Here is a 23,048-nt window from a genome sequence, read left to right on the forward strand (position 1 = left end):
TCTGGCTAAGCTTCTCACGGCTCCATCCTGAACCCTGCCCCAGCTGGGCAGTACTTACCCCTGCCCCAACCCCCCCTCCCTTCACCATGGGGGGCCTCAATCTTCCTCCATGCCCCTTCCCTGCCCCATCTCCCAACAGATTTACCAGCCAGACACTGCTCTCCAAGCTGCCGGGCTCCATAGGGTAATCGGATCGGTATCAGCCAATACGTCTCCTTAATAATCAGCCATTGATATCGACCCAAAAAATCTTTATTGGCGCACTCCAAATTTTTACTTCCAGAGGGTGCTGCACCAGCAGCAGGCTAGCGAGAGGTGCAAGCCTGTGGATAAGTGGTAGTGTAGTCAAGGCCCCCACTGTAGATTTACCCAATAGCCCTGGTTAGACTAGGTAGAGATAACTTACAGATATTCTTTTGTCCCTTACAATATTGCACAGCCGTTTGGGGATTTTGTTAAACTTTCCCACTGGCTTTTGCACTGGTAGAGCTCCATGAACGTTAGTACACTAAGTGACCAATTATTGACCTCTTCGCTGCCACATTTTTTAATTCCATCTCCACTAAGGCAGTGGAAAGTACACTGGTGCTTTGTCTGCAGTAAGAATCTGTTGCCAGTCCCTGGAAATGTTAACTGGTGTTTGAGCAGCAGTGAGAGGAAAAAACTCACGTAGGGAAAGAGTTTGGACAACCAACGTATTTACTTTAGTACAACAAAGTGCTTCCAAAATGGCTGCATGTTGGGCACCTGTCCCCTCTGGCAGGGAGAGCAGGTAGGGAGGTGACTGCCAATATCAAAGGGAAGGAAGGGAGAGAGAGGAAGAGAGTTTACCTTCAGAGCTGCCATGAAGGTAGTGTTGGGGAGGTAGTGGGCTTATCCCCTGCCATTAAGCAGTGCCACCCTGGAAAGAGGGCAGAAATTAAGTAGACCCTACTGTGGGGTAGGGAGGGCTGTGGAGGTAATGTGTGGCACAGTGTGGTGCAGAGTAGGTAAGAGATGCGCCAGGCTGAGCTGCTTGCTGCTGGTCCCTTCATGCCATGAGCTGGACCCAGTCATATAGGAGACCAGATCTGGCCTGTGGGCTGTATGTTCAGTGCTGTTCTAGTTGCATATAATTGACCTTTACGTTTTTATAAACAGCAAACAGATGGATGATATAAACCCCTACACAGGGGTAACTGCTCAATCTGGTGTAAATTATCCCTAAAAGAATCAGGGGTAAAACTACACTAGTGTATCTTACACTGGTGTAGGTAATGTATCTGTTTGCTTCATGCCTGCCAGGTAGTGGGCTAGGTGCAGCCCTTCTACCATGGGATGGGCTGTGCTCATCTCGCTGCTCCAGATCCCAATGTAATTTGCACTGGTGCACGAACCAATGGAAGTTACAGTGGTGGTATGTGTTGTGTGTCCAGGCTCAGGATTATAAAGTTGGAGGTTCTTTGAGCTACAATAAAACAAATGAACAAACATAAAACATCAGAAGCAGTTTAATTACTAGATTTTTATTATATAATGTTGAGCTTGGCTGTTCTTCATTGAGGTCTACTGATGCATTAAATTTGAAGCTGTATGCTCGTGTGTTTTTTGAGCTACTATTAAACTACAAGCCTTTAACTCTGACATGGCTGAATGGTCCTTCCTCCATTATTTCTTGAAAATGGCACTGAAACAAGCAGAATACTTGTTGAATTGAGGATTGTTGCAACAATTTTTTCATAAAAATTTTTCATAAAAATTGTAGATTATCTTGCTGCTGCTACCTAAAGTACTGGCTCAGTCTCCTCTTCCTAGCTGCCACCATTGTCAGGCTTGCACTGACACTTTTATTGATAGTAGGAGCAGGTATCAAATGTAACCCCTAAATTCTTCCCCTTTGAATCAGTGCCTCCCTCTGAAGCCCATTCAAGAGACGAGCCCTGTGCCATTCCTGCTTCTTCTCATTCCTCAGCAAGGTACTGTTCTTTTTCTCTTTCAACAGCATATTCAGGTTCTTCAATCTTATTCTCTTATTTATCATAATCCGCTCTCAGATTGACTAGTCACCCTTCCCCCATCAACAATAGTAATGGGTCTTTTTTTTTTTTTTTTAATTTGGCATTGAGAGAGAATGTGTGTGAGGATGGAATCTGACTTTCATGAATTCCAGGACGGTTTCACTTTCTTATACCAGCAAAAGATGAAAGATTTTGAATGCATGTTTGTTTGCAGTTGAACTGTGGATGTTTTGCAGCTACTGATTATATGTCACTAAAGCTCAGCAAGGAAGCTGGGCTCCAGGTTCTTTAAAAGGATTGGTTGAGAGCTCTTGTTTTGAAGCATTGCCATGACATAGTAAAGAAAATTTAAGATGTTGTTTGGGGAGAAAAGGGAGAGAGAGCAAGTGGGAAAACTTGAGGAAGTGTAGGTGGTGGTCTCAGTGGAGAAATGGGAAAAGAGACTAGAAGCCTGTCTTCAGCCATTGCCACCCTTCTGCATACCTTTCTCCCTCACCCCATTCATTCTCTATTAGATTTAACCGTTCAGTATTAGGATATGAATTACGCTTTCATGTTCACTCTGCAGCAAGAGTAACTAATTTAATTTTAGACAGTATGATTGAACAATTCTCCCCATTTGTGCACAGTTGATGGATTTTTTTTTTTTTAAAGTTCCACTGGCAGAATGATTTGGGATTCCAGCAAAACCAAAGTAGTATAGATGGATTTCACAGGTCAGCATTTCAAAGTACTTGCTAAAACAAAGGGGAAAGCATTGTTAAAATGAACAGATTTTGGTAACATGTTTTACTACCTGTCAGCCATGCAGAAACAGCCGAGCTGTAAGAACATCAATTGGTACCTCTTCCATTTCTGTGCAGTCAAAGCTCCAACCACAAAGCTTTCAGTGCACGATCTTGTGTTTAAATTATGAGATTAGTTACTCCTCAACAAACCAGTTTGAAAGCATAAGTAGCTGAGAAGATAACGATTGCAAAATGATCAACAATGATGCATCAGTCAGCCAGAAATAGATTTTAATTTTCACATATAAGGGTAATCTGAAGGAAGCATACATTTGTTTCCAAAATGAGTAAACTTGATCTGGAATTGTTGGAACATATTAAATGTAGAATCTCACACTGAACCTTTTTAACAGCAGTTTTGAGTAGATTTAACACTTAGTTAAATACATACCACTTAAGTGTTCATAACACTTTGGCTTTTTGAAACAATAGTCGAAAGCTAAGAAATACGGAGCTGAGATTCTGGAAATGGAAGAATATAAAAAAAATCTATACTAGATCAGGCCTGTAGAATGACTAATCTACAGATTTCTTTCTAAACCTTGTCAGAAGTTTACTTATGTCCTGAAACACAAGAGTTCATATTCTATTTTTTAATCCTCCATAACAGAAATATGAATGTTCTCATTTATCTACCTGAATAATTAATTCATAGTTTCATAGTAGTTTAGGGTCAGAAGGGACCTGAACAGATCATCTAGTCTGACCCCCCCCACCACCACCACTGGTAGGAGCACATTCTGAGATCACACGACCCCAGACAAGTGTTCGTCCAACCTCTTTTTGAATTTACCCAAGGTAGGAGCGAGGACCACTTCCCCAGGAAGTTGGTTCCAGATCCTAGCCACCCTAACAGTGAAATAGTGCCTCCTGATCTCTAACCTGAACCTATTCTCCAGCAGCTTCTGTCCATTGTTCCTTGTCACCCCACGTGCTGCTGGGGGGATAGGGCTCTTCCTATTTTTGCTGATCTCCCCTAACGAGTTCATAGGCAGCCACCAAATCCCCCCTCAGCCTCCAATTGAGGCTGAACAGGTTCAGGTCCTTCAGCCTCTCCTCCTAGGACCTGCCTTGTTGCCCTCCAACCAAGTGGGTGGCCCTCCTCTGAACCCTCTCAAGGCAGGCCACATCCTTCTTAAAGTGTGGTGCCCAGAACTGGACGCAGTACTCCAATTGTGGCCTGCCCAATGTCGCGTTAAGGGGGAGTATTGCCTCTCTGGACCGGCTTGAGATGCACCTTTGGATGAACGACAAGGTGCGGATGGCTTTGCTGGCTGCGGTTTGGCATTGGCGGCTCATGTTCATCCTGGAGTCAATAATGACACCAAAATCCCTTTCTGCCTCTGTGCTCACAAGGGGGGAGCTCCCCAGCTTGTATGTATCCTGTGGATTCCTTCTCCCCAGGTGCAGCACCCTGCATTTGTCTACACTGAACCCCATCCTGTTACCATCCACCCACTTCTGTAGTCTGTCTAAATCTAATTGCAGCCTCTCTTTCCTTTTGAGCGTGCCTACCTCTCCCCACATCTTGGTGTCATTGGCAAACTTGGACAACGTGTTTTCCACTCCCTTGTCCAAGTCGCTGATGGTGTTGAACAGTGTAGGTCCCAGGACTGAGCCCTGGGGGACCCCACTATTCACATCCCACCAAGTCGAGTACGACCTGTCTACCACCACTCTCTGGGTGCACCCCATCAGCCAATTTTTGACCCATCCAACTGTGTAGGCATCAATGCCACAGTCGCTCAATTTATTAATGAGAATGGAGTGAGAGACGGTGTCAAAGGCCTTCTTAAAGTCCAGAAAGACTACATCCATGGCAACACCATCATCCAGAGATCTAGTTACCTGGTCATAAAAGGCCATCAGGTTGGTCTGGCAGGACCTGCCTTTGATGAACCCATGTTGATTTCTCCTAGTCGTGATCCCTGCCGGCCCCTCACAGATGTAATCTTCGATAATTTTTTCAAGGATTTTCCCAAAGACCAATGTGAGGCTTATGGGTCTATAGTTTCCTGGGTCCTCCTTTCTCCCTTTCTTATAAATGGGGACCACATTAGCTAGTTTCCAATCTCCAGGCACCTGGCCGGTGGACCATGATCAGCCGGGCCAAGGGCACAGCAATGACCCCCGCCAGCTCTCTCAACACCCGTGGGTGGAGGGCATCAGGGCCCACAGATTTAAAAATATCTAGCCCTTCCAAAAGATCCCTAACTACGTCTGCTCAGACCCGAGGCCTGGCAGTGCTATCCCCAAGATTGCCCCTACCTGTGGTGGGAGAGCTGTCCTGGTCCAAGAAAACAGAGGCAAAGAACTTGTTAAAACTTTTGGCTTTCTCATCTGGCATAGCCACAAGATTACCATTTTAGTCTAGCAGGGGCCCTACATTACCCGGTGCTCTTTTCTTACTCCCAATGTATTTGAAGAAGGACTTTTTATTGTCTTTAATCCTGATCACTAGCCTGAGCTCCACTCCCATCCTGGCCTTCCTAATAGCCCTCTTACCCCATGGGCCAAGGAGGAGTATTCCTCCTTGATGATAGCCCCTCCCTTCCACTGGGTGCACGCCTCCCTTTTGGCCCTCAGGCATTCTTGAATGCCTTTGCTGAGCCATAGGGTTTCAGAGCACTTTTACCCCTCCCCCCCTTCTTTCTCTTGGGGACTGTCACACTCTGAGCCTAAAATGCTAACATTTTAGACACTGTGACTGCTTGTGATGTTGAGTTCCACGAATTGTTCTTTGCATAGTGTTTGATATGTTTTGTTTTTAAATTGTTTTTTCAATATAATGGGAATGTTCTCTTTCCTTGCATTAGAGTGTTATCTCCATCACATGCCTTACCTGGTTTAAGAGTACAATCCCAGTGTTTTTCTTCTCACTTCATATAGAAAATTTCCCCTGTTTCTAAGCATAGTAGGTGGTGGTGGTAGTAATGATCCCCTGTGACTTATTGTTGTGGTTTGTTTTTGTTTTTTTGAGTTTGAGTTACCACAACCAAACTCAGTATTCCAGAAGAGGGCATGCCATTGATTTGTGTAATAATCTCAGAATTACCTTCCAAATTATTTCCCATGAAGCTAGTTATCTTGCATGTTGTTTTTGCAGCAAACTGGCCTGAAATTTATTGAGCTTTCTGCAGGAACCTGAAATTTATTGAGCTTTCTGCAGGAATATGCTTGTGCTCTTTCTGTCTTTTATATTTAGTATTCAGTAATGGTTTTCTTCCCATGCACATTACATTTACAAAATTAAATCTACCAGGGTGCCTGCTTGCCCCTTTAGTTGGGGCCCTCCAAAGTGCCTCAGAGTTTCTATAGACTAGATTTCAATAAAATATCATCGTCAAATCTTGCTGTCTCATCGTTCCCCATTTTTTTTTTATTACTGATTTTCTGTTTACATTAAAATTCCTTTCCCTTGTACAGGTTCTTGAGATATTATACTGTTAGCCTTCTCCTATGATGAAAATGTATAATTTACTTTTATTCTATTTTGTCACGTGACCAGTTTTGCATCCATGACTTGTATTTTCTCTTTCAATGACATTTTAATTTCCCTAATAGCCTCTTGTGAGAATCTGTGTTACAAACAGTACCAACCTTAAATGCTTCAGTCTTCATTTTGTATTCTCACCTTCATTCTAAAGTTCTTGTAGGGGGCTTTCAGGCATACAGCCCTCTAGAGACTGATGCTGTATTGCTGCTTAGTTTATCAGCTTACCTCATATTTATCATCTGAAGCAAAATAGCTCTATAAAGGATATCTCTTCAACATTTCTAGTTTAAAAGCTATACCCCCCCAAAAATTTATACAGTGTCATTATCTTAATGTTTGCTTTACTACTTAATAGTTCAGTGGACCCACTAATCCCCTCTCAGGCTCCCTGCCTCTGGTGATGCTGTTAAAAGATTTCTTGTTGATTATTTTAGGGCTTTGTCTATTTGTTCTTCAGATTTTTTTTTATCTCTCCTTAATTTCCCTGTTACATTTTTACCTGCTATATTTTTTCCTTTCTGCTTGCTTCAGCAAGAATGAATTTCTACTGTAAAAAAGAGACTGTTTTAATTGAGCTCTGTCACTATATAAATGCATTCTTAATGACATCTCTTTGCTCCCAAATGCTTTCTTTATCTTCTGTCACAGGACTTCTGAAACAGGTCTGATGGTGTACCTTCATCCTTGTCTAACTTCACACATGTAATGCTAGGTGTTAGAAGAAGCTAAATGTGACGAGCAATATATTTTAATTTGTAGACAAGGATATAGAGATGTCTTGGTTAAAGTCATGGTTGTTTGCAAAAGTAATTCAGAAGCTCTGTATCTGGTTATGGCATCTACAAGTTGCAGTGTGGCTCGCTTACTTATTTCACTTGGTGTTTACAGGGATACTAATGCTGCATACTTGTATGTGTTCTCTTCTTTCCTCTCTTGTTTGTTTTAGATGAAATATATTAAGTGCATGTGTGGAGTATTTACATAAGGGGAATACTTTTGCTACCTGTGTAGGAAATTCTAATTAATAGGAGTGGTTTTAGTCTCTGACATTTTAGCCAAAGAAATTACTTAAAATTATACTGGAATTGTGCAGAAGAATAAGGTAAATAAGAAACTTCCTAGTGTCCATTGATTTTTCTATCAAGAGAGGAAATGCCATCCTTACAATGTCACTGGAACAGTGTTTATTTGAAGCCGACTTCAGGCTTTTTTTTCTTCTGCTAACTATGTTATGAGGTGATGCGCATGTGTGGAGCAAGTGAGCCTTTTCCATACAGCTGTTTTCACAAAGTATGCTTTGTGCTTTTACACCTTCCATACGTGAATCCTGAAGCCTTTTACAAATGTAAATATATCCTCAAAGATGTTGAAGAAGTTGTGAGATGGGCAAGTTTTTTTGTTTAATTCCCATTTTACACCTACAAAAGCTGAAGAAGAAATGAAGTGTTTGCTAAAGGTGACCCAGGAAGTCTACAACAGAGCCAGATACAGCATGCAGATCTCTCCTGATGCCTATTTTTGTTTCTTAGCTGTTAAGCCACTCTTGTTTCCTTGGAAGCCTTTTTTCTTTTATGCACACATGCATTCTGGAAGCTGTTGTAGAATGATACCACAGCAATTGGGTGATCAATGTTTAGAAGCTGCGAGGCCTGTTCTGGATCAGTCTCTAAAATACAGTGGCTACATGAAGGGTGTGCGTGTGCGTGTGCATGTGTGTGTGTGTGTAAAGGCCACTCACTAGGGTGGCATGCTTTTTGCTCCACCAATTTCTGACCTGCAATGCTTGCCTTTGCAGATGGAACATGAGGATTTTGTAATGGAAGGGCATGGCAAGACTCCACCTCCTGGTGAAGAAAACAAACAGTGAGTCACACATTTATTTAAAAAGGGCCTTACCATAGTAAATGGTGTGAAGCACTCTTGTTTAAAGGTACATGAAACATTGGTGGTTTTTGGGGTGCTCGCCATCTTGGTTCCTTACATATCCATATTTTAATAGTGGCTAAAGGCTGAGAAATCAGTGTGCAGACTTGCGTTTGTTTAGAACCTGAAAAGTTTGTGCATATTCTGCAGAGGTTTAATCACAGTTTGTGGTAAAAAGTTTAATGACTTTCAGAACTCAGAGCTGAGATGCCCTTGGTTTTACGAGTAGAAATGTGCACATGAAGCTTGTCTGTTGAAGCCATTTGAAATGCAACAAAACAAAGGCTTTCCTTTTGGTGTCCATGTGGTAGATTGATGTTTTTCTGAAATGCGAACTTTATTTTATTTAAAATATATTTGTAGAAAGGAACAGGAACTGTAAGCAAAATGTTCTTTTCAGGATGGATCTCTTAGATATTGGCACTGTGTGGCTTAAAAGAGAGAACAGCTTGATTTAAAAAAAATTAAAGATGACAGATTTCCATTAGGAAAGTAGAAGGGAAGAGAGAATGTCTTTTTCAAAATCATTTCTTTATATGAAATCCCTAACCCTTTCTTTTGGTGGGGCAAGGAATCTGTAGCTCTGTGCTTATGACATTACAGCAGCACAGGCCCTAGGAGTGTCTTAGATAATAATGTCTTCCCTGCATTCAGTTGAGCTAGTAACCTTAACTTTTGATTTACCTCTTTGTAAAGAGTAGGAAAACCAGGAATCTTTGACATAGCTGGAAAGTAGAAACATTTCACACCTGATTCTATTTCACTTTATTTAAAAAAGAATTTTCATTTCACCAACATTTAATACACCCCTGGTAGCTTACACAGGGAACTGTATATCTCAATGGTAGTGGCCTTAGCTTTTTGGTGACTTGGCAATGCAAGTGGCCATCTTTGTGGCAAGAGAAATGGTTTCTTGCGTAGCTAATATGAACTTGGGGAAGTTTTAGTGTTGAGCAGGTGCACTCCTTTCCATTATGGAAATGAGCCATGCTTTGCAAAATAATTGCTACCTTTTTCTATTCAGAATGGTGGCATAGGAATTGAACGGTAATCATAAGCTTCTGCCAGTTGAAACATGCGCAAAGTTTCTGGAATGAAGCAGAATTAAAAAGTAAAAATGTGGAGTTAACGTCTAAATTATTATTCATATTATTGAACTTAGCAAAATGAAGTGTGTTCTTGTGATGGATAGCTTGGAGATATGTTATGTTGGATACATCAGGGTAGTACAATCTGTTTTTTATGCTGCCTTGTTTATTGTGCTTAGAGGCCAGAATTCCTTCACAGATGAGCTGATCTCTAACTAGAGATTTCAATTCCTTTGCAACATTTTTCTGTGTTTCTATGATTTATCTCCCATGTTCTCTGAGCAGTCTTGACTGGAGAAAGCAGTCAAAATTGGTGGTCGGAAACTGGCGTTAAATTAACTTTTTGTATTATGGCAGCGTCCACAAACCCTTCTGATATGCGTGTCCCATTGTACTAGAGGTTATAAAACAGAACAAAGTGGCAGACCTGCCCTAAGGAACTTCCTTTCTGTACAAATTGAAAGGTGCAATTTTTGTACCTACCACAACTGAAAGGCAAGGCTATTCATGTTATCAAGCTGTACTATAATCGCAGCAGCAACCTGTTGGAGACTGCTTTTTCGCCGCTTGCTTGATCAGCAATGTGGATTTCTTGTTTTACTCACCATCTCAATTCTTCATCTAGCTAGGAAAATGGAATTTGGCTAAGGCAGAAGTTTGCTGCTTATTGTTTTAATTCCTGTTGCCAGATCAAAAAAGTTTTAAAGTTAATGATAGCAACAAGGTATTTCAATTATTGTGTCAATAACTTTCATTCTTATTACTCCAGAAAGTGTTGCTCTGATTTTTAAAATGCTGCTCACCCTTTTTTCCCCTTTCCCCCCCCTTTTTTTTGTAATATATATATATTCTGGAACTACTGCCTTGTAGCAGTTAATGCTTGCACAAAGTGTATGCAACTTTGTTGTCTTCCCAGGTAGTTTGAAATGAAATTTGGGTCTACTTAACTAAGAATAGTAGATTATAGTTTGGTAAAGGAGCCTCAAATGGGTATTTGTAGAAGATGAATAAGGTTTGCCAGTGGAATATGGAAATGCAGAGAACAAGCACGTAAGAAATTGTTTTCAGTAGGAGCAGTAGTCCTTGTGTACGAATGACTACACATGAAATTTATTTCACTGGGGTTTATCCTTCACATAATAGACCACAATTAGCAGGCTTCTGTAACTGAATGGCTTAAATTTTGTTTCTATAGTGAGTTTGAATCTTGCCATCCATTTTAATTTGACAGAGAATATACAACTTACTGAAATATGTATTTTACAAGAGTACCTTGGAACACCATCAAAACTGTTGGACCATGGATGTTATTGGGGAAGTTATGTTTTTCTATGACTTGTGTATCATTTTCTCCCCACCAGTCCATGCTGCATCTGGAAATTTTAGGAAACAAAAGTCAGCATATAAAGCAGTGGGGAGTTAACCTTTTTGCAGTTGTGCCAAAAATTAGCCTTGTATCCTCCCCAAGTGTTGCTCTGATCCCTTTCCCCTGCCCAGTCTGCTGCACTGTTTCCTGCCCTGTGGTCCTTTCCTAGTCTGCTGCTCTACTTTCTGCTTCCTTCCCTGGGCTTCTCTGTCCCATTTGCTGCTCTTCTTCATGCTTCCTGCCCTATCTGCCACTGTGCTGCTTCCCCCTTCCCTTCTCTGCTGTGTGCCACGCAGAGGCTGCCCATCCCACATGTGCCACAGTTTGGCTATGCAGGTGCAAAGAATGGATGCAAGTGCCAGAAATAGGTCATTTTGTGTTTGCTATTAGAAAATAGGCTGTGGTGACACCTGTTGCTGATGTGCTTTCAAATTATCATACAGAAACACTGACCTTAGTGGGCACTGATAGCTGTGGAAAAAACACACTTTACCAGAAGCAGCAGCATGTTACTGTACTTTGATGTGGCTCTGCAGCATCTGTCTAGATAGGGCATTTCAGTGGGCTTTTAGGGCACTTTAACTAAAGGTGATTGAATCAGCTATTAGATGAAAGTGTCAGAAAGCCCCACTAAAGCACCTACTCTATACAGACATTGGGAAAGCCAGGTGCAGCTAATGTTACGTCTTCTCTGGGAGTGCGCTCAGCTCGGTACCAGCAGGAGTATGTTGAGCTTCAAGTTTTTGTGGGTTTTTTTTTTTCCCCCATGTCTGCAAGCAGTCAATATCTTTAAGCCCCTGATTTTTTTTTTTTTTTTTTTTTAAGCTGCAGTCGTGCAAAGTATAATACAGGATAACCTTGTGTGACTGTTGCTGTTGGAGTGGAAGGGAGATTTGCTTGTTAGACTGTTTGACCTTGGTTACTGAATGTGTATAAAATGTTTCTTTAGAAATCTGCCATTAGCAGTTCAGACTATAGACCTGACTGATTGTAATTGAAACACCTTGTCTAAAGAGGGATACTTGGCCTTTTTAAAATCCTTCATATAAATTAAGCATGTGGTTGTTGAGCTCAATATTTATTGGCTTTTGTTAATTACAAACTGACCCTTGGATAGTGGTGGTGTTCTCTTTTACAGCCTGTGTATTGACATTCATTGCTGAGAGACTGAGCTTGAGTGGTATACTCCAGGGATTTGACATGTTCCTCAAAAATCCTTGCTGGTTATGGTTATCACTTCCTGCTACTGTCTGGATTTCCATCCCCTTTTCCCCAAATCCCATGAGCCTCCCTGCTTTGGAGGTTTCACTCCTTCCTTGTTGTTTGAAGGCAGAGCAAATATTAGCACTCAAGTTAATGCCCAGACCGCCCTTGTGTGGAAAGCACCAGATTTCTGTACCTCCACTCTTTAGAGAGAGGGCAGACCCAGGGTTCTCATTGGTGTAGCAGTCTTTCAGTGCAAAACGTTCAAATAATGAGTACTTGACCAATTTGGGGGAGAAGGGGGAATATTTACTCTTATCTTCAGCCAGGGATTTCTGAGCTGTTTTTCTCTCAGGCTACACTTGGTTGAAGGATGGTAGCTATGACTACTGTTGGAGCCTCCTGTTTTTCTGTCTTCCCATGGTTTAGGGCAGAGAGGAGAGAGAGAAGAAAGCAGTCAATGCATTCAACATTTTACCAAGAGGCACTAGAACCAGACGGTTGAATAGCAAGGAAGCTTGCAGACTCTTCACCCAGAGATACAGATTTGGGCCCAGACTCCTTGTAGCTATCTGAATATGGGACCTAGCCCCCATTACCAAGCAAGAGCTCCAGCCCAGAGAACTGGGTTGGAGAGGGCACTTCCAGTTTATTCAGCTTTCCAGAAAGAGGGTGATACAAAAAGACTCCCAACAATGCCTGAGCCTCCCACGGGAATAGCAACAGCAATGGCTGTTGTTGTCACTGCTTTAGCCTCAGCAGATGGTCCATTTAATTCTTTCAGTTCTTTCAGCTTTGGTACAGACAGCTTGGTGTCAAGTGGCCATCCAGCTCCTCCCCTAATAATAGGTCTGTGGGGATCACTGCTACCCTTACTTTAGTGGGCACAAGGGAAGCTAGGGGAGCAGCTCCCTTTCAGTCTTGGCACCCAGGTGGACCACATGCCTGTAGAGCCATTTCAGACCAAGGAAACACCAACATTTCTTCCTGACTTCTCCGAGCTTGGTCTCCTCCTCTTGCTGCCTGAAGAAATGATTCTGAAAATCCTTCAGCAGCAGGAACAGGATTGAAACATAACCTAGTCCCTATTCTCCTATCCTGCTCACCAGAATTGTAAAGGGGACTTCAAAGAGTGGAAATTAACACTGGCAGAAATAAATAGAGGAATAATAGAAAAAAAAATCCAAGAGTCTTTCCCACTCGAGTAGTTGACTGGTTATAAAAGGTTAAATACATAGAAGATGCTTCCTGAGCTACCCAGAGAAAAGCCGGAAACTGCCTTGCAAATGTTTTCTAGCTAAAGCAGGAGACAATTACATCCCATTGCATCCGACTTTGGAAGAACTAACCAAGATGAGCCTAAAAGACTGATAGAGTTTCTGATTCTTCAGGTCTGCGGTAAAGGTTTGGTCATTCTGCTAAAAATGGATGCCTGGTCACAGATGCTTAATTCCTTCAAAGAGAGTTATTAGTGGAAAACTCAGTAGCAGATGAATCAGTTAGTCTCCTAAGAAAGATCTTTGAGCCCTGAGAGCCTCTGCGGTAGTTTTCTGTTTTATTAGTGTGATATATATATTTTTTTTTCTTTAAGCTTTCAAAGGTATGACCCAGCTGGGTCTGGCTCAACAAAATAAAAATCTGAAGAAAAGCCTGGCTATATTTTCAAGATAATATTTTATTCTATTGAGAAGTTTTAGAAATGTGTCAACATATGAAGGCATTTTCCTTGAAGTTTAGTACGATGCTCTATAAAGAATGGGATCAGGAGAGCCATCTTTGATCTCAAATCCTTCAGCAGATTCTCCCAGTGTGAGGTAGATGGAAAAAATAAAATCTGACATTATATTTCTTTTGCTTAAAGTTATCACAATTGTCTCAAGGAGGCCTTCCTTACAAGAGCCACTGAAAATGTCTGTGCTTTAATATTGTAGTAAGAATGATCAATGCACTGTTGTCATATGTCAGAATAATAACTTCCTTTGTAATTTTTACAAAGGTCCTGGTGATGTTGGTGGCCCACTTCAGCCATAAGAATATAAATTGATCCCTGTAATGTCTCTGTTTTTATCAGGTCCTTGCTGAATGAAATGGCATTCCGGGACTCAGTTCTCGTATAGGATCATGGGTTTATGGTGAACATGTCTGAGAATGGTCACTCTTTGTATGTTTAGGCATACTTCTAAGGACTGAGAAGGACAAGCTGCTCGTATTGGAAGCGAGAACAACAGAAGATTCTTTCCTTAAGTAACTGATCATCAGACATCCCTAAAAATCCTGATTCTGCTCCTCAGTATGCTAGTTTTGTATGTGGGCTCTGGAATGAGCTGATTTTTAATCTGAGAACCCCCAAAAATTGTTTTCTTATATTGGGAAGAAATTGTGACAAATGCACCAGTCAAGGGTTTTAAGTTTCATATGTTGAGAAGCAGTTTGCTTCCATAGCAGGTGTCCTGAATTAGTAAGAATTAAAACTTTTGGCATCACCGCTTTAGATTGTAAAGCAGCAATGCATTTTAATTCTCCTGTAATGCATATTTACATCTTAGAGGCTGAATTTAATCAACAAAACAATTGTTTGGACAGCTACAATCCTGTGTTGGCCTATTTTCTAGTTCTCAAGCGGTTTTCTAGTGGCAGTTTCCTTAGCTAACAAGATCTTAGAACTTGGACCGTTCTCAAGGGACCATCATTTGTATATTTTCCATAAGGACAAAGTGATTCTTAAGATGAACCCATCATTTTATTTAAAAAATAAACAATTTTCTACAGATTGTAAGAAGTAACTTTTCTACCTTTTTGCCCTAATCCAAGATATTCCTTACTTCCTAGTTTTGCTGAGGTTTGGAACTAAGCTGTCGTATTTTACTGTGGAGGTTGCAGCACTTCATTGATTGATGGGAATGACTAGTTAGTGAAGTATCGAATTAAATTCGAAGTAGTTTGAGTCCTCAGTAATAGCTTCGATCTGTACAGAAGGATTAAAATACATAAGAAAAATTAAATAGTATCTATTTTAAGTGGGTCTTACCAAGCTCTGAAAGACAAAGCTGATTATGATGAGCTGCCACTGAGTGTGAATTTCAAAGGTAGACTTTTTTGTCTGTCCTTCCCCACTCTCTGAGTAGTCCTTAAATGAAAGAGCTCTGCTTCAAGAAGGTATAACATGGGATTTTCAAAGAAGGCTAAGGAAGCTGGAAATTCAGTGGGAGTTAGATTCTGTTTCTTTAAAGCTTGTTTGAAAACATCAATTATATTGTGCTCAAATATTAGGGTCTCACCTAGTCTTTTCTTCCTGTTTAACTGAGCTTGATGTAAAAATCCACCTATCAGATCTCTGTCCCTGAATATTCAAGGCTTTTGAAGAACATTTCCAACATCTGCATCATTGTAGAGACCTGAACATGTGTGATGATCTTGCGAGTCTGCACAACTTTTATTTCCATTTTATCTGGAACTTCTCGGTAAACTTCCATGACATGGAAGTTCAGCCCTTGAAAGCATGGGTGATCACAGGGCCAGCATAAGGGAAATATAACTGTGGTATCTTAATCAAAAATAGTGAAAAACATTACAGGTCACCAGGTAATCCTTTGTAACAATCAGTTAGGACCACAAGGCTGTGAAATATTTTGGCATTAGTATATCTCATCAGTAGATGAAAACATTACATTCTCATTTGTGGGTACCTGTTGCTCTGTGGCTTATTATGACGCATCATTTTCCTACATGGAGGTTCCTTCACTATCACTCCTAGCTTTTTGGTGTCATGTCATCAGGGGAAGCTATTTATAATACTGCTTAGACATCTAACTCTTGTGTCTTGGGGGGGATCCCATTGTATGGCTTTTTCTCTTCTGTCTGCAGTGAGTAGGGTTTTTTATTTTTATTTTATTTCTGTGTCTCATGGGAAGGAGAGTATCTTTGGAGACTGGAGCCCACAATACCGTAACTTCAGGGGAAAGTTATGTGGCAAGTCCATTCAAGATTAAAGGGGCTTCTGCACATAAACTGGTTCCACAACCCTTCTCTTTTCTCCAGTAGTGTGGCAAGAATATTTTAAACTGTTTGGGAAGAAATTTAGCATCGAGGCATGGAAAGGTTCTGTTTTCTTTTCTTACCTGATGGGGAGGAATTATAAAGTTTAGGAGTGTGTTTTGAAGAGCAGCTGAGTCAGGAGCATGCAGTGCACAAAGTATGAAACCCTCTGATTGCCAGGTGGCAGGTGTGTTTTTGTTTTCTTGTGGGGGGGGTTACCCCATTTGTTGCAAGGGTGACTGGTTTCTGAGGTCATTTCCTCTCTACTTGTTGCCTCTAAACTTTTTTCCCCTCAAGATTTTCTTTTTGCCTCCCTCATTTCATAGGTGGCACTGAGACCAAAGTTGGACTTCTGCTAATTTTTAGGAAGAAACATATCTCAAATGACTTAGAACTCAGGTATTTGGAACCAGTGACAATTTTTGCAGAGCAGTGTGATGTTTCTCTGTGATGATTTATTTCCCATTCTGGCTTCCACATTGTGTCAAGATGGCCTAAGCAAGATTGTCATTTTTGTCACTTAACTCTATTTTCCACAAGTTTTTTCTTGGAGATGCAGCAAAGTGGTTTGTTTGTATCACCAAACTGCTCGTGTCTGTCAGCTATCTGCGTTTTTTATGAGAGTCGATGTGGAGCTATCCACAGCCCACCACGTTGTCATCCTATTTTCTGTCTTCACTTTGCTTTGGGATTTAGCAGAGTCAATTAACAAGTGCAGGTAGGTCTTCTGTTTTTTGCTTGTCCTTCCCCACTCTTGGGGATGGTGAGATCATACATCCTATCTTTTACTGCATCTCCACTGGCTTTGTAGTAAAGCAGTTGAGTAACTACACTCAGCCATCTTGTGTTGTTAGATCACTTAAGTGGCTAGAATCTGCAGATAGATAAGTTTACTAATTTCTCTTCTAGTTTTCCCTTTTATGTGTACCAGAGTCCTGGGTTTCTGACAAGGGCTTCCAATCAGGGGAGCATACCAGCATGCCCAGCTCGCCTCACAAACACCATGGCTTTTAAAAATCTCAACAGTTTTATCTTTCCTTTACAGCTTTAGAACTAGTAAAATAATGATTTCTCTCATCCATGCAGCCGGTGTGTTCTCTGAGGAAATTTTAGTAGTATGTCCTAATTCTAAAAATAATTATTTACCTACATAAGAAGTGTCATACTGGGTCAGACCAATGGTCCATCTAGCTCCATGTTCTGTCTCTGACAGTGGCACAACCAGATACTATAGAGCAGGGGTCAGCAAGCCCTGGCATGTGTGCTGAGCATGGCACATGGGGCCATTTTTCTCGGCACGCCACAGCCAGTCCCAGCTCTGGGTAGCTGCTAGAGCCCAGGCTGCTCCCAGCAGGGCTTGCAGTGTCCCAGTTGCCTGCTGGGAGCAGCCCAGGCTCTGTGACTGGCAGCAGCTGCCTAGAGCCAGGAGGCTCTAAACAGCTCTGCCGGCATCTGTAGCCCTGGCATCAGCTCTGTACTGGCGCGTGCACCCGCGTGTTGGAGCAAGGGGTGGGGGAGGGGCCTGAGGCAGCCGGTCTCTCCCCTGCTCCCGGCACGGAGGTGATGGCTGGGCTCCAGAGCCTGGCACAGCTGTTTTTAGCCAGCTCAGGCTCTGGGTGGCTGCAGCAAACAGCTGCGCAGGGCTCCACAGCTCTGGCATCAGCTCTGTGCTGGTGGTGACTGCACAGGTACCTCGGGGCAGACAGCAGGGCAGCGGAACCCACCCCTCTATCACTTGGTCCACACCCTTCATGATTTTATAGGCCTCTATCATAACCACTGCCGCCTTCCTCCCTCCCCACCCCCCCCAACAGCCTCCTCTTCCAAACTGAGGAGTGCTAGCCTTTTTAGTCTCTCCTGGTATGACAGCTGTTCTGTGTCCCTGATTATTTTGGTTGCCCTTCTCTTATGCTGTTGCTCTCCAGTTGTTTCCTGTCTCCAGGAGGTGGAAAGAACATTTGGTGGCCATTAGCCTGTTATGTTTTAGAGATGCCAGAATATGTTGCTAAGCTTTTTTCCTTCTGTTTCTAATTCTTGTTACTTTCCCCTCCTACGTATTCCTAAGTGAAAAGTATTGTCAGGGGGTGGTTCACTTGCCAATTTTATTATTTCTACTTTCTTGATGCACCAGTATTTCCATGCTTATGCCGGTAGATACCTAAGAAATAGTGACTAGTCGATCTTTATTCTCCATGACTCAGGAGCTACTGGCTAGTGGAAGCAATAGGGGATGCTGAGCCCCCACCCCCCTGCCAGTGATATGAATGACTTGCTCAAAAGAAGCAACGCTCTTCGTTTCTGTACTTCACCCATGATGAATTGCTGCATCCTAGATGAAGATCCTCTTTTAAGCTCTGCCTGTTTTGACTACTGGAGATCTGACAGTAGTTAGAAAAATGTTCCCTTGGCTCGGCCATGAGCCCAGTGGGCTCTCATGAAATGTTAAAGTCCCAGGGGTTGGGTGAATGAGTAATGTCTAATTAGTTTATCCATAAGCAGTCATTCTTACTGGATACCATTCAGATGTCAAAAAGAATGTTTGAGGAAGAATTTGATTTCAGAATTAGATAAAATAGGAAATCTAACTAAGAGTTCTATTAATTCTGTTTAAAATTGTCCTTTGAGATATGGAAATCATGAAAAACAGCATTGCCTGTGATCGGCAGAAAATCTCAGCCTTGGCTGCAATTTCCTGCAAAATCAACCTAAAAACTGTAGTGATGTAGCCTCAGTAAAGGTGCCCTTCATCAAGGAGCAGCAAGGGGCAGAGCTGCAGTGAAATGCCTATGAAATCAGCTCTGCATGCTGAAAGTGGGCTGCAAAAAACCCTTTGTCTCACTGTGACTTGGGTAGATCCCTGCGTATTGGGGGATGGGCATAAACTCTCTCCAGCAAGTACAAAAAAAATTATCCTCAGTGGATCCTCAGTATCCACTCCACATTCAAGAAATAGTGAAAGCCAAAAATACAGCTCCAGAATGAGGTTTCTACTCGAGCTCTTTTGAATGTAATCTTCCCTAGAACTTCCATGTTCCTTAACCACTCAAGTGGACAACAGGATTATGGGTATGATTAGAAATATCACTCTTGAGGCAGACCACATGGCATCATCCCAGAGTACTTTTAGGACTTTGATCTTTGTACTTGCTTTTAGATGAACTGTTGAGCGATGTAGAGAGCAATAAGATACGGCTGCCCTGACTCTCAATGAGATAAAAGTAAAGAAGATTTGCTGACTCTTGCTCTTTGTAGCATTGATAACTTCTTCTTTTTTCAGGTGATACCGGCTGTGATTTACATAAGGACCTGTGCATGTAGTATGACATAATTACATTATGTTGAGTCTGCCTGTATGGCTAGTCAAGTCCTTGTCTAAGACCTTGAGGAAGGAAGTTGTTGAGGGGAGAACTAATGATGATGTCCAAGTCTCTTGCAAGGATCTGTTTGAAGGTTCCAACAAGAGAGGTCTTATAGAAGTGAACAGTGCTGTTAGTAAGGAAATCCTGTGTCAGGTCTGAAAGGCCCCCTTCTATGATCCAGGAACTATGCATTCCTTTTGTCCACTGCCTTTTTTTAACTTTTGCATAATATGGTTCCTTTCATAAGAACAAAAGGAAATGGGATGGTGCCAGCTCCAGCCCAGATGCCAGAAATTTCTGTGCTTGAAGGTTTCCAGGTTAGCATCTCATCTTCTTACACTGAAGCAAGTTAGAACAATTTGTAAAGGTGCAGGTCTATCTAAATGTGGAATGATAACTGAATATTTTTTAACCCCACAGTAATTCCCTTTTTATGCAATTTAAAGGGGAAAGGAATAGAAATAGAATAAGGGTGTAGGTTGTAGCTGTGTTGGTCTAAGGACATAGGCAGACAAGGCTCTTTGGGTAAATCCGGTATCTTTTATTAGACCAACTCAGATAGTTGGAAAAATCCTTCTTTGCACACGTTTGGGTACAAATACCCTTCGTCTGGCTGAGGAAGTGTCTGCGGATGGTCTGTGTTCTTCCTGGATGGAGTTAGTAAAGCATCCAGAGGTCAGTAGTATGCAAGAAAGCCAATCAGTTAAAATGTAAATTGAAGTAGTCAGTAAGTGAGACAGGTGTGTGTGTGTGGGTGGGTGGGATGGAGGGAAATGAATGGATGAGACAGGAGTGGGGAGAGAGCATTTAGCCCTCCCAGTGGATATGGCTGTCTTCCTCATCTTCAGTAAGATTAGTGGCAAGGTTTGTAGGACTGTCCATGGAGTGATATTTGTTGTTTGGGGGAGGTTTTATATATAATTTAATGGAGCTGATAGATTCAACTCCAGGTACCAGTTCCCTGTAGCCTTTGGAATTGTATTATGGGACTGTGTCTTGGATGCCTTGGTTTCTGTCCATTTGAACCATTTAGAATTGGTGTAGACTAGGATTCAAAAGCATGTTGTTAACATGTTTTGCTGAGTTTTTTAAAGCTGTACTGGAGACAGAGCAAATCATTTTAACTTTTTTTTCTTCTGCTTGATGATGAATTTTAAGGATCGGAAAGCTGTTTTGTTTTTTTTCAATATGCTTTTGACTGTTGTCCAAAACAGATCTAATATTGAAACTGAATCTAGCCAGGATAGTGTGGTGACTAAAGGCTTTGTCAGGAACTGTTCCGAGACTTTCAAGAAGATACTACTGTAGTCGAGGCATTTTTTTGTTTTTCTGAAGAGGTATTTTAGTGTGGAGTTGGGTCATCTTTATATAGCAGCCCACAAAAAGACCAGACAGATTTGTGAGAGAGAATCAGTGTTGGATGAATTTCTGAAAATATAGCTCAAAAGTCTACAGTACTGGATTACTTTGGTACAAAGCAGTAATATAAGGGATATCCCTTTGCAGTGACAGAATTTCCTGATATCACTGGGGAGTATATGTGGCTTTGGGCCATAAACCACATATGGGTCATAATTTTATTTTTTTTTACTAGCACTATAATAAGCTTGGAGGCTTCTCCCACTGAACTTTGTGGGACGTCTACTTCATAATAAATAAATAAAAGGCATCAAACATACTAAGTGTAGGGAGTACATTTATTTATTGCAGGGCTCTGGACCAACTCTTCAGCATCATTGTTCCAGGATTTTTACAGGCGTGGAGGAAGACTGGATTCAGAAAGTGTTCTGATATGCATCGGTATTATTCAGTTATAAAAAAAATAAAAACAATTTATCCTGTTTTACATAATTCTCTTAGATCTAATTCAAACACTTGGTGGGAGAGAGCACCTCTATGAGCAAGGCTGCACTGCTGTTTTTATATTATTTTGAGTTCAGGCATGTTGAATCATCTGTTCAGTTCTGAAAACTTGGTATATTTTAAGCTCTTTGGGGCAAGGACTCTATTCATACAGTTCCCGACACAATGTGGTCTAGACGTTCAGTAGGGCCTTAAAGCACTACTGCGAATATTCAAGAATACAGCATTACAATTTATTCTTTAATACATGTGCCTGATTCAGGTGCCTTTCCTTAAGATACAAAGGTTTCTATGACCTTTTTGTAATTGAACAAATCCTTCTTGACCTGCCTTTTTTATTTTTCCTTTTTTTCAAAAAAAATATTTTAATTGCATTTCTGTTGGCATGGTTCATTTCCTTGTATCTTCATGAAAGACGGTCATGTCTAACCTTCAGAGTATGCAGAATTAGACTCTGCAAAGTGGTTTGAATATGACAGAGGAAAATCTAATCCAACTCTTTTGAAGAATTTTGGAACATTTAAAAGTTCTTGAAATGACACAGAAGTAGATAATCTATATTTTTCCCCAGTAAATTGAAGTATTCTGGCCAGGATTTACAAAAAAACAAAACAAACAAACCAAACAAATCTGGGCTTTTAAAGTTCTCAGCACCAGCAGCTCTCAAATATTATAGAAGTATTCTGAGCCATCCACTTGTCTAGACTGAGACATTTGTAGAGTCTCCAGCTGTTAGGCTAATGAGCCAAGTAACTTTGTCCTGGATACCAGTTCTTTACCTTCATGTTTTTAACAGATTTATTGAAAGGAGGCATACTGTGATTGTTAGAACTCAATGAGGTAAGTTTTGAAGAAAGCTTCAGAAAGCACTTGACTTGTGTACGTCTCTTTGTTCTGTTCTCCATGGCTTCCTGAACTAGTCTGGTTCTTCTCCCGCACTGCCCAGGGACGGAGGGGAAACACTGTTAAAAGCCTGTCTTTTGAATTTTATCTGGACTACAGTAAAGCAACACTCTGGTATAGTGGTTCTCAGTCTTTTTAGATTGAAGGCACTCCTCCATACCTTTTATGGATCTCACCCCAGTTGAAAACCAATGAAGCAGTACAATCGTAGCTCTCAACAGGCATGCTGCTGCTTTCCCTGCTGGGTAGAAGGGCACCATGCATTTTATACAGAGCCAGATTGGGAAGCTGCTATGGCAGGACCTGTTTCTAGTCCAACCCCAGCTTTACTGCAGCACCACTGAAAGACACCCTAGTTGAGAATCAGTGTTCTGGTGTAGTGGTGCTCAATCTTTTGGCCCTGCAGGCCAAATGAGTGGCCCAGGGCTAATTTGTGGGCTGGATTGGGCCCCATGTGTCAGGATTGGGCCCATGCCACTTCTTCCTTGCCCTGTTTGGCTCTGTGCTTTTCTGTACCACCTGGCTCAACCCTGTACCACCCCAGCCTGCTGCAGTTGGCCTTGCACCTCCTCACATCATCCCAGTTTGGTGCAGCATGCTCAGTCTAGTAGCCAGGGTCATGCTGTCTGGCATGTGGGGTTCCCTACCAGGGTCTGGGAATTTGACAACAGGAAAATGGCAGTTAACTGCCAGCGCTCCCCCACTGCCAAATTTTTGGACCTGTGTGGAACCTGACAGAGTGGATAGATAACATGGCTCCAGGGCAGGGGTGAGCAGTTATTTGGGCCTGTGGGCTACAGAGTTTTTCTGAGCTGTTGCAGGCCATGATCTGTTCCCTGCATGTCCTTGTCTGCAAAATCGGGGCTCTGCCCCAGCCTCACACTGTCACCACTCCATGATCCCAAGGTCTCCATGGAAACCGGTTGAGAGCCACATAGGCAGGGCACTCGGCCAGGTGGATGGGTTAGGGGCCCCAAGTAGACAGGGAGCTACGTCCAGGAGGGCGGTGGGCAGGGCTGGGCCCAGG

The 23,048-nt window shown here is 41.9% G+C and overlaps 1 protein-coding gene across 1 annotated transcript in view; it reads left to right on the plus strand.

Annotated features, from left to right (window-relative positions):
- Window positions 1–23,048, plus strand: part of TNRC6B (trinucleotide repeat containing 6B) — a 174,128-nt gene that overhangs the window by 54,778 nt on the left and 96,302 nt on the right. Inside the window, exon 5 of the mRNA XM_019544975.1 lies at window positions 8,077–8,144. Coding sequence (XP_019400520.1) covers window positions 8,077–8,144 — 68 coding nt within the window. The remainder of the gene's footprint in view (window positions 1–8,076; window positions 8,145–23,048) is intronic.

Source organism: Crocodylus porosus, unplaced genomic scaffold (assembly GCF_001723895.1).
Source record: "Crocodylus porosus isolate Cpor-Errol unplaced genomic scaffold, CroPor_comp1, whole genome shotgun sequence".
Classification (NCBI taxonomy): domain Eukaryota; kingdom Metazoa; phylum Chordata; order Crocodylia; family Crocodylidae; genus Crocodylus; species Crocodylus porosus.